Source organism: Salmo salar, chromosome 13 (assembly GCF_965601325.2).
Source record: "Salmo salar chromosome 13, fSalSal1, whole genome shotgun sequence".
In the NCBI taxonomy this organism is placed as follows: domain Eukaryota; kingdom Metazoa; phylum Chordata; class Actinopteri; order Salmoniformes; family Salmonidae; genus Salmo; species Salmo salar.
This window is the reverse complement of record NC_138303.1, coordinates 52089115-52107500: the sequence shown is the minus strand read 5'-3', so window position 1 is coordinate 52107500 and position 18386 is coordinate 52089115. Positions and strand designations below refer to the sequence as shown.

Sequence of the window (18386 nt, the reverse complement as noted above, 5' to 3'; positions counted from 1 at the left end):
TGCTAAGTAAAACACCCTCTTCACATGCAGGGGAATTAATATTCAAGAGCAAATAAATATGAAAGGTGTGTGTGTCTTAAAGTGAGAGCAACCGAGAGAGAGCATGCTGTATACTTCTAGTCCAAGTAGCTAAGTCCGAGGGAGTAGAGCGGAAGTAGCAGCAACTCCTCCACTGTCCTCACACAGTTGAGAAGAACTTATACAAAGCGACTGCTCTCCACAGATCTGCCTGTGGAAAGAAGAAAGGAAATACATCTTTCGGCAAGACAGAAAAAGAGAAAGAATGTGCAGAACTATGTGGCCCTGCTCATCCTGAGGGATGTTTTCATCTTTTTCCTCCTTTTTCCCCCCTCCCTAGTTTTAATGTCTGCCACTTGAGAGCCTCCAGAAGGGCTGCACCTGTTTGCCTCTTGGCTAGGCGCCTCTGCCCCCCCCTGCCACTCATGCCGCCACTCCTCATGGGATGGAAGGATGGAGGGAGGGGGGGGGGGGGGGGGGTGTGTGTGGTGGAAGCGATAGCTGGAGGGCTCAGAGGCGTCCGGGAGAGCAGAGCGGAGATGTAGGCACTGCGAGAGTGTTTTGTATTGCCCCCACCCCATCCTTTTTTCTCTCCATTGCTGTGTCTCCTCGTACTCAAATTCAGTTCCCTCACTCTCTCTCAATTTCTTTCCTCTTCTGTTTCTCTCCCTCCTTTCCTCCTATTCTCCCTCTCCCCCTCTCTGTCTCATCCTCTCTCTATCCCCCCTCTCCCTCTATCTCCATCCCCCGATTTTTCTCTCTATAGACCCGTGTTAATCTGCAGTGACCTCTTCCCAAACGCCTCCTCTTCATGTCACATTAAAGGTCGCCCAGCTTCACTCGCAGAACCCCTTAGGGCCACACTCCTCCTTTCTTTTCCTTTCGCTCTGCTCGTTAGAGCTTTGTGGCAAAAAAACACTGAATACACCAACCAGAATTATTTCCTGTCCTCCCGTTCCTTGGCCGCCTTATCACTCAGAAGTCTGGCAATGGTAAACTATGGTTCTTTAGTCGATTCCCCTATTATGATTGCTGTGGTAAATTCGATAATTATGTCTGTATGGGAGTTTAATGTAAATTAAAATGTGTACTATGTAATTACTCACATCTATAGTTATAAACGCTATAGAACAGTAGTCCTACATGTACAAGTACGGAGAGAAAAAATGTATGAAATGTATGCATTCACTACTGTAAGTCGCTCTGGATAAGAGCGTCTGCTAAATGACTAAAATGTAAATGTAAATGTATCAGCCTTGTCTCAGCCGGGACATGTAGCCTATTCTTCAGCATGTCACTTTGGATCGTAAATGTTTTCCTGTGTTTCCTGTATGGTCGAATTCTAGCCTAGAGTCCAGCCTTAGTCGGTTGAGCACATTTAAGTGGGATAGAGCACTAGAAATGGCTTCCTCTCTCAAACACATTGCCAGGATCGTTAGTCACACTTGTCATGTTTCCCATTTCAATGGAATTACTGGCTAACAGTACTATCATATTTGTGCTAAAACTTCCTAAATACTACATTTTAGTACTACATACTACATTTATCAATTGTTTTCCCCACTAGACAACTAAATCCTTCTTGACACCCATATTAGATAACAATGTTTTACTTTCTTATGCTTTGTTACCATCTTGATTCAGTCTAAATGTGGTTGTTCATTTTCCTGTGGTATTGTGTTTCATAAATACCCTCGATATTAGTAAGTTTCATTATTCCTGTCAATACAACTAACCAATGAAAGCTGAATTTCTCAATTTGGCTGTTGTGTTCTGCTATGGAGCTTGAGCCTATGTGGGAACTTTCTATGTTCTTAGTATTGCCTCTGAATAATGCTAAATGCTGTTTAAAACAAATTATGTATTGTAGAATGAATTCATCTCATGTAATGATCACTCATTTTAATATAAATGTATGCCCCAGTTATAGCAGCAGCATTGATTTCTGTGTATGACTGATTGGGACTATTAGGGTGTTCACTGCACACAAAGGTTGCTGTTTAGAGTGGAGGAGAGCTTCAAACGCTACCTATTAACATCTTATCACATCCTTAGCATTAGCATGTTAGCACATGCTTAGTGTTAGCATATTTATCACATATTTTGTGTTAGCAGGCTCTTAGCATTAGCATGTTAGCATTAAAATGCCATTGGCAAATGGAGAGATGTTTCTAAGAGCTTCTTCTCCCCATTTGTTGTAGAACCGCGGTCGTTTGGCAGAGAAGCGCACCATCCCCCTGCCCCCCAACCGCGTGCCCAAGAGGGAGCTGGCCTCCGCCTTCAGCAGTGACGACAGTGAGGGCAGCGACCGCGCCAGCGGAGACCATGCCCACATCAAGCAGGAAGACGAGCTGCATTACAGTATCATGAGAAAGGGGTAGGGCCTTGGAGAACTTCTTTATCTGATTTATATTGGTCAAAACAAATAACTCATCACCTACAGTATCTATTCACCCTCATTCCCAACATGTCTTTGGTTGTTGGCTTTGTGTGGTGTAGAGGTGTACAAGCTCTGTGCTTACATTAAGTGTACATGTTATGTGTTAACGTGTAAGAAATTAATGTTTTCTTGCTTATCTTCTTTGTTCAGTCTACACTGCACTCTGTGAGTAATTGAAACACAGCTTGCCCCATACAGAAGAATATTCTTTATAATAGTATTAAAGTAGTATTAAGCGTATTCAACTATGCAAGGATCAAAATACTAATAATGTAAAGTGCAGGATAAAGCGAGTGCAATAAAATAACTAACATCGAGACCCCACGCTACGTTCTGATGGAGACGGTGTGGTCTTTTACACGACAACAGTTACCGGGTTACATGGATACAACAACTCGCAAGAGGAGCACTCCACTGTCGACAAAGTCAATGTCAGCTCATCTGTGGACCTTACGCGCACGCACGCGCACACACAAACACACAGACACACACAGACACACACAGACACACAGACTCACACAGACACACAGACACACAGACATACACAGACACACAGACACACAGACACACACAGACTGTGCCGTTGTGTGAGTTTATTTAGGTTCTCATTAGAATGGTAAATGAGGGCTTGGAGGAGGTAAAAAACAGGCTGAAACATGCTCTGACGTAGTAGCTGCCGCTGCTTATGAGAGCATGATAATTGATTCTGTTGTCAGAGGACCATGTACAGTATGTGAAAAATACTTTTGTCAAGCCATCTCTTCTAACACTTAGTTGGCTGAAAAGCTAGAAGACTGACTACCATTGCCATAAGATGTGTTTCAGGTTTGAGTAGCCTACCACAGCAAGCTTCAGATGCCTTAAACAGGCGTCATGAGTAGTTTCACCTTAGTGAAATCGCTGTGTGCCAGGGATTTTCTTCCTGGCTCCAAAGCTCTACATCCCTCTCATTTCAACTCATGCCTGGACCAGGTAGAAAGTGATGAGATAATCCAGTAAGAAATGTGGATACATGCATGCATTTGCACGTGTACACAAGCACATCCATAGACACACACACACACACATACAAACACACACACACACTCACACCCAAAGTCAGGGTCGTGGCGAGGTCATGCCATTAAAGTTTTTTCAATCACTTTGGTGCAATTTTCACAAGTATGTGGTACATTTTCACCAAATCATATATGGATGTGGCTGTAAATACTACATCATCATTCACCATCAGCCAGTGTGCTTAAATAGGACAAAGTGGAAAGATTCACTCTATGAGCTACCATTTGGAATTATAGTGTAGTGTACGCAGAACTGAAATACCTGGGTTGTATTTAGCAATAAGGCCTGAGGGGGTGGCCAATGTACCACGGCTAAGGGCTGTTCTTATGAACGAAGCAACGCGGAGTTGGCCATATACCACAAACCCCCAAGGTGCCTTATTGCTATTATAAACTGATTACCAACGTCATTTTAATAAATGTAAAAATAAATGTTTTGTCATACCCGTGGTATACGGTCTATTAAAACTGGGTGGTTCGAGCCCTGAACGCTGATTGGCGGACAGCCATGGTATAGCAGACCTTATACCACGGGTATGACAAAACATGTATTTTTAATGATCTAATTGTGTTGGTAACAAGTTTATAATAGCAATAAGGCAGTTCGGGGGTTTGTGATATATGGCCAATATACCACGGCTAAGGGCTGTGTCCAGGCACTCCGTGTCGCGTCGTGCATAAGAACTGCCTTTAGCCGTGGTATATTGGCCATATACCACACCCTCCTCGGGCCTTATTGCTTAAATATACCACAGCTTTCAGCCAATCAGCATTCATGGCTCGATTCACCCAGTTTACGAATAGTAATATATTCCACTCATTATCTGAATTTCATTGATACACTATGAGCTGATGAATTTCAAGCAGAGAGACAGGCGATACTGTATCAGTTGACTAGTCACGTAGACAGGAAAAAAATCTCCTAGATAGTAATTGTTGTAATCATAAGGCTTCACTGTACAGTTGTTTCCAAGTGCAGATTCAGTAGCGTCATGGTTGCATCATTACTACAGTGAAAACGGCTTGCTTCTAGACCAACCAGGTCAGAAGATCTGACCCATATTATCAGCGCAACATTTCCATCTTCCTATATCGGCACGCCAGGACGACATTTTATTCATAAACCATGTCGTGGGCTGTTCTAAAACTACTTGTGTGTTGATTTGTTTGCACTTTGTTCAGTCATGTTACCTCTTTGGCTTGCTACCTAACAACCTACCAGTATAGCCAAATATTTGGGGGCATCGAAAGAAAGGAAAAGAGATTCTTCAGGAGATCAATGATCATAGTAATGAGTGATTGACAGATATTTTGTACGTTCTCATCACGAACCTTACGTTTTCAGTGAAACTTTTTTGTTAATTTATAGCCTTGATTACAAGTGTTATCAGTTTATAGTTTTGTATTTATAGTTTTGAAAATATATCACTTACATCTGAAAAATTTGCCAAGGTGATTGAACAAAAATGTAAGATGAACCAAATGAGCTCAAATGAGGACGAGGCTCTGATGACATACTCCACTTTTGTGTGTTAGTAAAAAATGTTAATCTTAAAATTAAAATCTCCCAATATCCTGTTTCCAACATATCCATGTAAAATGGTTAACCTCTGTAGGGTAGGTGGCACCAAATCGTCCCACCTACGTAACAGCCAGTGTAATCCCGTGGCGCGTTATTCAAAAACCTCAAAAATGCAAAAACTTCAATTTTTCAAACATATGACTATTTTACACCATTTTAAAGACAAGACTCTTGTTAATCTAACCACACTGTCCGATTTCAAAAAGGCTTTACAACGAAAGCAAAACATTAGATTATGTCAGCAGAGTACCCAGCCAGAAATAATCAGACACCCATTTTTCAAGCTAGCATATAATGTCACATAAACCCAAACCACAGCTAAATGCAGCACTAACCTTTGATGATCTTCATCAGATGACAACCCTAGGACATTATGTTATACAATACATGCATGTTTTGTTCAATCAAGTTCATATTTATATAAAAAAACAGCTTTTTACATTAGCATGTGACTAGCATGTGACTAGCATTCCCACCGAACACTGCCGGTGAATTTACTAAATTACTCATGATAAACGTTCACAAAAAGCATAACAATTATTTTAAGAATTATAGATACAGACCTCCTCTATGCACTCGATATGTCCGATTTTAAAATAGCTTTTCGGTGAAAGCATATTTTGCAATATTCTCAGTAGATAGCCCGGCATCACAGGGCTAGCTATTTAGACACCCAGCAAGTTTAGCACTCACCAAAGTCAGATTTACTATAAGAAAAATGTTATTACCTTTGCTGTCTTCGTCAGAATGCACTCCCAGGACTTCTACTTCAATAACAAATGTTGGTTTGGTTCAAAATAATCCATAGTTATATCCAAACAGCGGCGTTTTGTTCGTGCGTTCAAGACACTATCCGAAAGGGTAAATAAGGGTGACGAGCATGGCGCAATTCGTGACAAAAAATTTCTAAATATTCCATTACCGTACTTCGAAGCATGTCAACCGCTGTTTAAAATACATTTTTAAGCCATTTTTCTCATAAAAAAGCGATAATATTCCGACCGGGAATCTGCGTTTAGGTAAACAGACGAAAGAAAATAAAGCATTCGGTCGACTCGGGCACGCGCCTAAGCCCATAGTACTCTGATCGGCCACTTGCCAAAAGCGATAATGTGTTTCAGCCAGAGGCTGCCTCGATATCGTTCAGCTTTTTCCCGGGCTCTGAGAGCCTATGGGAGCCGTAGGAAGTGTCACGTTAGAGCAAAGATCCTCAGTCTTCAATAAAAAGAGCCAAGATGAAACACAACTTGTCAGACAGGCCACTTCCTGCATGGAATCTTCTCAGGTTTTGGCCTGCCATTTGAGTTCTGTTATACTCACAGACACCATTCAAACAGGTTTAGAAACTTTAGGGTGTTTTCTATCCAAAGCCAATAATTATATGCATATTCTAGTTACTGGGCAGGAGTAGTAACCAGATTAAATCGGGTATGTTTTTTATCCGGCCGTGTCAATACTGCCCCCTAGCCCTAACAGGTTAAAATGCTATGATCTTATCTATATGAAAAATATTTAGTGTGTGTGTGTGTGTGTGTGTGTGTGTGTGTGTGTGTGTGTTGTGGTTGTGACATGGAGGACAGCACAACAACTGTAAAGTTGTAAATGGATCCACTAACCTCATTAAAGTACTTTCCGCACTGACACTTGCGGCGCTCATGTGTTAAGATGATAATGAATTTAAAGAACACTTATGACTAATATGTCAGGCTTTTACCCTTTAAAAGGCGGCGGACTCGCTGGAGCCACAGCTCCGTTCTGTCCCGGGCATCCATCTCAGCCCTACTTTACCCAAATGCAATGGGTCTGAGCGAAAGGGGTAATGGGATGTCCAATCAGGGAAATCTGATTTCTATTGACCACAAACCCAGTAAGTGAGTCTTAGAGGGGTCTTAACAAATTGGGTTTGGTCAATGGATGGTGAAAAAGATGGGATGCTGTATATATGTGTGTGTCTATTCTCTACCTCCTCGACACATCATCAAGATTCTTGCTAGCATTTGTGTCACATCACTTTGTTACTTCCTGCAACATATTTTCCATTGTGATAATTATACTGTGTCATTCTCATCGTGATGCAGAATAATACCCGATTCAATTAAAAAACATTGTTATGTTATGGTCCACTTCTACATCAATCAATCAATCAATCAAATGTATTTAGCTGATGTCACAAAGTGCTGTACAGAAAAACCCAGCCTAAAACCCCAAACAGCAAGCAATGCAGGTGTAGAAGCACGGTGGCTAGTAAAAACTCCGTAGAAAGGCCAGAACCTAGGAAGAAACCTAGAGAGGAACCAGATAATAATAATCACAGTGGTTGTCGAGGGTGCAACAGGTCAGCACCTCAGGAGTAAATGTCAGTTGGCTTTTCATAGCCGATCATTCAGAGTATCTCTACCGCTCCTGCTGTCTCTAGAGAGTTGAAAACAGCAGGTCTGGGACAGGTAGCACGTCCGGTGAACAGGTCATGGTTCCATAGCGGCAGGCAGAACAGTTGAAACTGGAGTAGCAGCACGGCCAGGTGGCCTGGGGACAGCAAGGAGTTATCAGGCCAGGTAGTCCTGAGGCATGGTCCTAGGGCTCAGGTCCTCCGAGAGAAAGAAAGACAGAAAGAGAGAAAGAAAGAGAGAAAAAAAGAGAGAAAGAAAGAAAGAAAGAAAGAAAGAAAGAAAGAGAAAAAAGGAGAGAGAGAGAGAATTAGAGAGAGCATACTTAAAATCACACAGGACACCAGATAAGACAGGAGAAATACTCCAGATATAACAGACTGACCCTAGCCCCCCAACACATAAACTACTGCAACATAAATACTGGAGGCTGAGACAGGAGGGTTCAGGAGACACTGTGGCTCCGTCCGACGATACCCTCTGACAGGGCCAAACAGGCAGGATATAACCCCACACACTTTGTCAAAGCACAGCCCCCACACCACTAGAGGGATATCTTCAACCACCAACTTACCATCCTGAGACAAGCCCGAGTATAGCCCACAAAGATCTCCGCCACGGCACAACCCGAGGGGGGGCACCAACCCGGACAGGATGATCACGTCAGTGACTCTACCCACTCAAATGACGCACCCCTCCAAGGGATAGCATGGAAGAGCACCAGTAAACCAGTGACTCAGCCCCTGTAAAAGGGTTAGTGACAGAGAATCCCAGTGGAGAGAGGTGAACCGGCCAGGCAGAGACAGCTTGAGCGTTTCATTGCTCCAGTGCCTTTCCATTCATCTTTACACTCCTGGGCCAGACTACACTCAATCATAGGACCTACTGAAGAGATGAGTCTTCAATAAAGACTTAAAGGTTGAGACCGAGTCTGCGTCTCTCACATGGATAGGCAGACCATTCCATAAAAATGGAGCTCTATAGGAGAAAGCCCTGCCTCCAGCTGTTTCTTTCGAAATTCTAGGGACAGTAAGGAGGCCTGCGCCTTGTGACCGTAGCATACATGTAGGTATGTACGGCAAGACCGAATCGGAAAGATAGGTGGGAGCAAGTAATACTTTGTAGGTTAGCAGTAAAACCTTGAAATCAGCCTTTGCCTTAACAGGAAGCCAGTGTAGAGACGCTAGCATTGGAGTAATATGATAAAAATGTTTGGTTCTAGTCAAGATTCTAGCAGCTGTGTTTAGCACTAACTGAAGTTTATTTAGTGCTTTATCCAGGTAGCCGGAGAGTAGAGCATTGCAGTAGTCTAACCTAGAAGTGACAAAAGCATGGATTCATTTTTCTGCATCATTTTTGGACAGAAGGTTTCTGATATTTGCAATGTTACATAGATGGAAAAAAGCTGTCCTTGAAACAGTCTTGATATGTTTGTCCTGAGTAACGCCGAGGTCTTTCACAGTTTTATTTGAGACGACTGTACAACCATCAAGATTAATTGTCAGATTCAACAGAAGATCTCTTTGTTTGTTGGGACCTAGAACAAGCATCTCTGTTTTGTCCGAGTTGAAAAGTAGAATATTTGCCGCCATCCACTTCCTTATGTTTGAAACACAGGCTTCGAGGGAGTTTAATTTTGGGGCTTCACCATGTTTCCATCTAAACCAGGCCAGAACTTGTCCGTGTAGACCAATTTGGATTTCAAATCTCTCCAAAAGAATGTGGGGGTCAATGGTATTGAAAGCAGCACTAAGGTCTAGGAGCACGAGAACAGATGCAGAGCCTCGTCTGACACCTTAAAAAGGATTTACCACCTTCACAAGTGCAGTCTCAGTGCTATGATGGGGTCTAAGACCAGACTGAAGCATTTCATATACATTGTTTGTCTTCAGGAAGGCAGTGAGTTGCTGCGCAACAGTTTTTTCAATTTTTTTGAGAGGAATGGGAAATTCGATATAGGCTGATAGTTTTTTTTATATTTTCTGGGTCAAGGTTTGGCTTTTTCAAGAGAGGCTTTATTACTGCCACTTTTAGTGAGTTTGGTACACATCCGGTGGATAGAGAGCCGTTTATTATGTTCAACACAGGAGGGCCAAGCACAGGGAGCAGCTCTTTCAGTAGTTTAGTTGGAATAGGGTCCAGTATGCAGCTTGAAGGTTTAGAGGCCATGATTATTTTCATCAATGTGTCAAGAGATATAGTATTAAACAACTCGAGTGTCTCCCTTGATCCTAGGTCCTGGCAGAGTTGTGCAGTCTCAGGACAACTGAGCTTTTGAGGAATACACAGATTTAAAGAGGAGTCCGTAATTTGCTTTCTAATGATCATGATCTTTTCCTCAAAGAAGTTCATGAATTTATCACTGCTGAAGTGAAAGCCATCCTCTCTTGGGGAATGCTGCTTTTTAGTGAGCTTTGCGACAGTATCAAAAATAAATGTAGGATTGTTCTTATTTTCCTCAATTAAGTTGGAAAAATAGGATGATCGAGCAGCAGTGAGGGCTCTTCAATACTGCACTGTACTGTCTTTCCAAGCTAGTCGGAAGACTTCCAGTTTGGTGTAGCGCCATTTCCGTTCCAATTTTCTGGTTGCTTGCTTCAGAGCTCAGGTATTTTCTGTATACCAGGGAACTAGTTTCTTATGACAAATATTTTTTGTTTTTATGGGTGCGACTTCATCTAGGGTATTCTGCAAGGTTAAATAGAGTTCCTCAGTTAGGTGGTTAACTGAATTTTGTACTCTGACGTCCTTGGGTAGGCGGAGGGAGTCTGGAAGGGCATCTAGAAATCTTTGGGTTGTCTGAGAATTTATAGCGCGACTTTTGACGATCCTTGGTTGGGGTCTGAGCAGATTATTTGTTGCGATTGCAAACGTAATAAAATGGTGGTCCGATAGTCCAGGATTATGAGGAAAAACATTAAGATCCACAACATTTATTCCACGGGACAGAACTAGGTCCAGAGTATGACTGTGGCAGTGAGTAGGTCCGGAGACATGTTGGACAAAACCCAGTCGATGATGGCTCCGAAAGCCTTATGGAGTGGGTCTGTGGACTTTTCCATGTGAATATTAAAGTCACCAAAAATTTGAATATTATCTGCCATGACTACAAGGTCCGATAGGAATTCAGGGAACTCAGTGAGGAACGCTGTATATGGCCCAGGAGGCCTGTAAGCAGTAGCTATAAAAAGTGATTGAGTAGGCTGCATAGATTTCATGACTAGAAGCTCAAAAGACGAAAATGTCGTAATGTTTTTGTAAATAGAAATTTGCTATCGTAAATGTTATCAACACCTCTGCCTTTGCGGGATGCGCAGGGGATATGGTCACTAGTGTAACCAGAAGGTGAGGCCTTAATTAACACAGTAAATTCATCAGAGTTAAGTCATGTTTCAGTCAGGCCAATCACATCTTAGATTATAATCAGTGATTAGTTCATTGACTGTAACTGCCTTAGAAGTGAGGGATCTAACATTAAGTAGCCCTATTTTGAGATGTGAGGTATCACAATCTCTTTCAATAATGGCAGGAATGGAGGAGGTCTTTATTCCAGTGAGATTGCTAAGGCGAAGATCGCCACGTTTAGTTTTGCCCAACCTAGGTCGAGGCACAGACACGGTCTCAATGGGGATAGCTGAGCTGACTACACTGACTGTGCTAGAGGCAGACTCCACTAAACTGGCACGCTTCAATTTACATCAATTTAGGTTTTCACCACCAGTTGACTGTTTTTGTGAGCTCAACTCCATTACCCAAAGTTAATTCTTGAAGGTTGAAAGAATACAAGACTGTAATACCCTCGACCTAGACCATTTAACGTTCATTCATATTTTCCCTTCAAAACAACTAAATTATTTTGAACGATCAGATATTGTTGTAGCACTTTTGAAATTACCGCATGGACGTGCTGTAACACAGAGTAATAGACTCTTGGATCAGCCTCAGGTACTGTGGCTACATAGTAGCATGAATTCGTAGTTGTCAGAAAGGTCCTCGGAGGTGTTGTCATCCTTAAAGAGGACTTGTCAAGTTCATTAGAGGGCTCTATATCTTTTAACCAGATTAATGTTAATGGCCATCGGCTTTACGGGTGATTAGTTCAGTAGGCCGCCAGAACAGTGAGGAGAGATGTGTATCATTCCTGCTGATTAAGCAAAGAGTGCCCGGGCTGAAGAGGAACATGGTGAAGGCTTGATAGAACCGGGACAAAGACCTGGTAGAACCAACAAAATGATGAATGGTCTGTTGTCACAAAGACGGCACATTTGGAACAGGAGTTAAAGCTCTTTGATGTGTGGGGTAGTCCCTCTCCCTTTACACAAACTGAATAGACACAACCAGGGAATAAGGAGGAGACTAGATCCTGATCTGAAAATAAATAAAATAGTAACTTCCAATACTGCAAAATAAAGGTATCTTATGATAAGAGTCAGATATCCAATCGTTTTCTTTTAGCCTGGAGTGGTTTGCAAGTCTATTGAGACAATAGGTAAGTGACGTACAGAATCCAGATAGCACTTTATAATAACTCCATGTAATAAAGCATATCTAATGGATAAGTAAATCGTTTATTAATCATTTATTGATCATTACTCCATTCATAAGATGTTTAATTTACACTATATATATATACAAAAGTATGTGGACACCCTTTCAAATTAGTGGATTAGGCTATTTCAGCCACACCCGTTTCCTGACAGGTTTATAAAATCGAGAACATAGCCATGCAATCTCCATATACAAACATTGGCAGTAGAATGGCCTTACTTAAGAGCTCAGTGACTTTCAACGTGGCACCGTGATAGGATGCCACCTTTCCAACAAGTCAGTTTGTCAAATTTCTGCACTGCTAGACCTACCCAGGTCAACTGTAAGTACTGTTATTGAAAAGTGTAAACGTCTAGGAGCAACAACGGCTCAGCCACAAAGTGGTAGGCCACACTAGCTCACAGAGTGCTGAATGCTTAAGCACATAGCGCTTAAAAATCGTATCACACTACCGAGCGCGTAACGCACATAGCACGTAACACTCACTACCGAGTTCCAAACTGCCTCTGGAGGCAACGTCAGCACAATAACTGTTTGTCGGGAACTTCATGAAATGGGTTTCCATGGCCGAGCAGCCGCACATAAGCCTAAGATCACCATGCGCAATGCCAAGCGTCGGCTTTACACCACGTAAAGCTCGCCGCCATTGGAAACGGTGGAAACGCTTTCTCTGAGTGAGGAATCACGCGTCACCAACTGGCAGGCCGACGGACGAACCTGAGTATGGCAGATGCCAGGAGAATGCTACCTGCCCGAATGCATAGTGCCAACTGTAAAGTTTGGTGGAGGAGGAATAATGGTCTGGGCCTGTTTTCATGGTTTGGGCTAGGCCCCTTAGTTCCAGTGAAAGGAAATCTTAATGCTACAGCAAACAATGACATTCTAGACGATTCTGTGCTTCCAACTTTGTGGCAACAGTTTGGGAAATTATTTGTTGAGATCGGTGTGGAAGAGCTTGACTGGCCTGCACAGAGCCCTGACCTCAACCCCATCAAACACCTTTGTGATGAATTGGAACACCGACTGCGAGCCGGGCCTAATCACCCAACATCAGTGCTTGACCTCACTAATGCTCTTGTGGCTGAATGGAAGCAAGTCCCCGCAGCAATGTTCCAACATCTAGTGGAAAGCCTTCCCAGAAGAGTGGAGGCTTTTATAGCAGCAAAAGGGGGACCAACTCCAAACTAATATCCATGATTTTGGAATAAGATGTTCGACAAGCAGGTGCCCATATACTTTTGGTCGTGTAGTGTCAGTCCTTATAAACCATTTACTAATAATTAGTTAAGTCTTTTTGTTTGGCCTCATGTAAAGTGTGGGTTATTTATACATTATAAATAATGTATAAATATTTGGAGTGACCAGTGTAACTTCTCACAACTTCTCACAACGATGGACACGTCTCAAAATATCAATGGTAAAATAATTAGCACCAAACACAGGATGTTAAACGTTCAATGCAGTTGTTTTTATCACAATATCAAATCTTTTCTGGGTAAAAATCATCTTACTGTGATTGTTTTCAATTGAAACGGTCAAAAAGAAACAAAAATTGTTTCTTAGCAAAGAGCAATTTCTCAAGCAAGAATTTTGAAAGGACTGTCTGGGAGTGGTCTGAGTGATGAGGGAAACACTGAAAACTAGCTGTTATTGGCAGAGAGGTTTGGAACTATCTGTCTTATTGGTCTATTAACTCATTTAAAAAACTCCATACAACCAAAACAGGCATACATTTCAGGCTGTCTTTATAAACAGCTCTTAAACTACAATGGCATTATCATAACGTTCACAATTTCAAAGTATTGTTCCAACCTCATAGTGTAGAAATATATGAAACACAGGACAATCACGTGTTTGACTGTTCAGGGCCTTTAAAGGAAATATATCCAACATTATCAAACATTTTATCACAAAACTGTTGTGAAACAACTGTTGCAAGGACTTAACGAAGACTTGTAATGTGTTGCTAATCATAAAACGGAACGGATAGTGTTTCTTTCTTTATTCCTTCATTACTACTGATATGTGATTGAGGTACAAGTATGATTTACAAGTAGAAATGTTACATGTACTACATAACCTTTAAATGTTTCCAGTGCTTTAGTCTTTCAACCGCAGACATTTTTTACACATGGCTTTGTTTGGTGACACATTTACTGGGCCTTTAAAGGTAGTAACTCTTCAAACGTATGTGATAGGTCAGTGAAATAATATATTCAGAAATGTGTCTATGGACTGCTCTTAATCTCTCGTGGACAAATTCTGCGCGTAAACTGAAGCATCTGTTTCAACGGGATGGAATGCATAGGGTAAGGAGCCGCGGTAGTTCCGGGGTTTGGGTTTTGATTGATTATTTGGACGTACAGTGGTACCTCCTTTAAAAGTTGTGAGCTTACGCCGTGGGACTTTCAGGTAATTTGTGGTTTAGTACGGTACCCTGCGTCAGCCCTTCATTGCTCCAGACCAGCGCAAGGGGGAGTTAGAGCACTGATTATGCTTTTGGGGCCTACTGTGTTTCTAATTGACAAAGAATGGGCGACATAAACCTAAATAGAAACTGATAATTGATAACTTCAGTATTACTTACTAAAACTGTTGTTACACTAAGGTTTTTATTATTTTATTTTGTTAGGATTATTTTGCTCTTACTGTAGTACTGTAGGCCACTCCCGACCAGTCATTTTGTACTGTGCCTGAATGGGGCAATGGTCTAAGATGCTGCATACATGTAGCTGTGCAAGCTGTGTTGCTACAGATGCCGGTTCAATACCCGTGCTGACCTTGGCTGGGAAAACCATGAGTTGATTGTAGGTTATGATTATTATTAATATTAATTTAGAATTATATGAAAGCCCGTTGGATATTCTCACAGATATATTATTAACCCTGGTATTAGCAGGACAATATATATTGGTCATGGCTCCCGAGTTGCGCACAATGGGACTGCCTTGCAGTTCTCCGGCCTGTATCCACTGAAAGCGCGCGAGGTTCAAGGCATGAGGGCAGAGGGCACGGGATGGGCCGCAGAGCCGCGCACAGAAGACTGACCTAGGCCATGTAACGGGAGGAGGAGGAAGGGGGAGGGTGTGGACACCCACCCCGCCACACTGGCAACACTTTAAGGGGCATTGCACTAATAATGGCGCTGACTAGGGAAACGTTCCCGCTGTTCTGTTCTCAGTGCCAGTCTGCACGTTCAAACTAAAACAATGTAACTAATAATGGCATATTTATGCTTTCATTAATAAAATAATGATAAAAATATACTTTCAAAAGGCCGATGTTTATTTAGTTATGGATCCATAACGAATTACTATGACAATAAATATCACTGAATTACAGAAATATCCTCCAATCCTCCAATTCTCTATATGTAATTATTGGCGGAGAGTCACGTCATATTTTTCGATATACTGTAGGCCTACCGTAGGCAACATGAGTCTCACTATTGTTGAGTAATGTGCTGTTAAAAGTGGGGTAGGTCTAATTTATTTAAATAGCATATTGAAGTTAGAATCAATAGGATTTGAAGCAATAGCCTACAACTATTTTAGCACCGTTTCGCGCTGCTCTGAGACAAGCATGGGGACTGGTCTTGATAAATCAATGAGATTTTTATTTTCACCTAATCTCCATTTGGGTATTAGTTAGACTAGAATTAGAGTGTAGAAATGTTATGCTGTTAGCGTAACCTTTATTTAACTAGGCAAGTCAGTTAAGAACAAATTCTTATTTACAAGGATAGTCTACTCTTTCCTCCCTGTTGGGGAATTGAACCCCAGTCTCCCACATGCCCGCAGGACACTGGATTATTTAGCTAAAAAGCCCAGTACTGTACTCCCGACCTTCACGTTGTACAGCTCCATATTTTCCATTCCATCCTAACGGAAACCCAGAGGGTTTTTCATTTTCCTTGGAATATAAACACCATAATATTCATCAAATTAATTAAGCAAGTACCAGTCAAAGTTTGGACACACCTACTCATTCCAGGGTTTTTCTTTATTTTTACTATTTTCTACATTGTAGAATAATAGTGAAGACATCAAAACTATGAAATAACTCATATGGAATCAGTTAACCTCTACGTAACAGCCACTGCCAGCCTGTGGCGCGATTTTCAAAACCTTAAAAATCCTATTACTTCAATTTCTCAAACATATGACTATTTTACAGCCATTTAAAGACACGACTCTCGTTAATCTAACCACACTGTCCGATTTCAAAAAGGCTTTACAACGAAAGCAAAACATTAGATTATGTCAGCAGAGTACCAAGCCAGAAATAATCAGACACCCATTTTTCAAGCCAGCATATAATGTCACCAAAACCCAGAAGACAGCTAAATGCAGCACTCACCTTTGATGATCTTCATCAGATGACAACCCTAGGACATTATGTTATACAATACATGCATGTTTTGTTCAATCAAGTTCATATTTATATCAAAAACCAGCTTTTTACATTAGCATGTGACGTTCAGAACTAGCATACCCCCCGCAAACTTCCGGGGAATTCGCTAACATTTTACTAAATTACTCACGATAAACGTTCACAAAAAGCATAACAATTATTTTAAGAATTATAGATACAGACCTCCTCTATGCACTCGATATGTCCGATTTTAAAATAGCTTTTTGGTGAAAGCACATTTTGCAATATTCTAAGTACATAGCCCAGGCATCACGGGCTCGCTATTTAGACACCCGGCAAGTTTAGCACTCACCATAATCATATTTACTATTATAAAAGTTTCATTACCTTTTGTTGTCTTCGTCAGAATGCACACCCAGGACTGCTACTTCAATAACAAATGTTGGTTTGGTCCAAAATAATCCATCGTTATATCCGAATAGCGGCGTTTTGTTCGTGCGTTCCAGACACTATCCGAAATAGTAAAGAAGTGTCGCGCGCATGGCGCAATTCGTGACAATAAAATTCTAAATATTCCATTACCGTACTTCGAAGCATGTCAACCGCTGTTTAAAATCAATTTTTACGACATTTTTCTCGTAGAAAAGCGATAATATTCCGACAGGGAATCTCCTTTTCGGCAAACAGAGGAAAAAATCCCAAAGGCGGGGGCGGTCGGGGTCACGAGCATAAGCCCAGTGTCCCTTGATCGGCCACTTGAGAAAGGCGATAATGTGTTTCAGCCTGGGGCTGGAATGACGACATTCTGTTTTTTCCCGGGCTCTGAGCGCCTATGGACGACGTGGGAAGTGTCACGTTAGAGCAGAGATCCTTAGTAAATGATAGAGATGGAAAAGAAGTTCAAGAAATGGTCAGACAGGCCACTTCCTGTAAAGGAATCTCTCAGGTTTTGACCTGCCATTTGAGTTCTGTTATACTCACAGACACCATTCAAACAGTTTTAGAAAATGTAGGGTGTTTTCTATCCATATGTAATAAGTATATGCATATTCTAGTTACTGGGTAGGAGTGGTAACCAGATTAAATCGGGTATGTTTTTTATCCAGCCGTGTCAATACTGCCCCCTAGCCCTAACAGGTTAAGAACAATTTCTTATTTACAAGGACAGCCTACTCCTTCCTCCCCGTCAGAGATTTGAACCCCGGTCTCCCACGTGCCTGTATTCTCTAGTTCAGCCATTATTGAAGGCTATCAAATGCTTCTCAAAGATGCCCTCTGGTGGTCAAACTAGCACTAACCAGCATTAATGGTACCAGTGTTTCATACTTAGATATCGTGCCATAGAATTCTGCGGCAACATGCAAGCTGCGCCGCAGTATGCTGCAACTTTTAAAGGAGGAACCACTGTATCAGGATTGGACAATGGCAGTGCTCAAACTTTGACTGATTCACACGTGTGGTGAAATTAGCTTTGTCTGAGAGTTTTCTTTTGCGAGGGTGAAGACTTCGCAAACCGGAACTCCAAATTTCTAACACTTATGGAGCCAAAATTTGATCACACAGCTGACCAAATTATACAAGATTTTAGTTCTGGGTTAATCAAGATTAGAACGCTACAAGGACTGACTGCAATCCACACTTTGGTTTTGGTAGAAAAGCCACTGCCAAGAGATGCTTGGCATTTTCGGACTAAAATCATTATTTAACTCAGCATAGAGCGTGTCTAAAGTTAATTTTAGTCATTTAGCAGATGCTCTTATCCAGAGTTATTTACAGTGGTGAGTGTATACATTTTCATACTGGTCCCCCATGGAAATCAAACCCACAATCCTGGCGTTGCAAGAGCCATGCTCTATCGACAGAGCTACACGGGACACCATCACTCCCTTACACATCACACTATTACAACAGTGTGACTGTTATGGAATAAATATATTTTCAAAAAACCCTCTGTGTTGTGTGCCTATTGTTTAACCATT

The 18386-nt window shown here is 41.7% G+C and overlaps 1 protein-coding gene across 3 annotated transcripts in view; it reads left to right on the top strand.

The window, feature by feature from the left end:
• The window catches only part of LOC106567375 (sterile alpha motif domain-containing protein 11), a 107264-nt gene that overhangs the window by 19930 nt on the left and 68948 nt on the right, over nt 1-18386 (top strand). For all 3 annotated transcript variants that reach the window (XM_014136541.3, XM_014136542.3, XM_014136540.3), the window contains exon 3: nt 2220-2395. In XM_014136541.3, coding sequence (XP_013992016.1) covers nt 2220-2395 — 176 coding nt within the window. The remainder of the gene's footprint in view (nt 1-2219; nt 2396-18386) is intronic.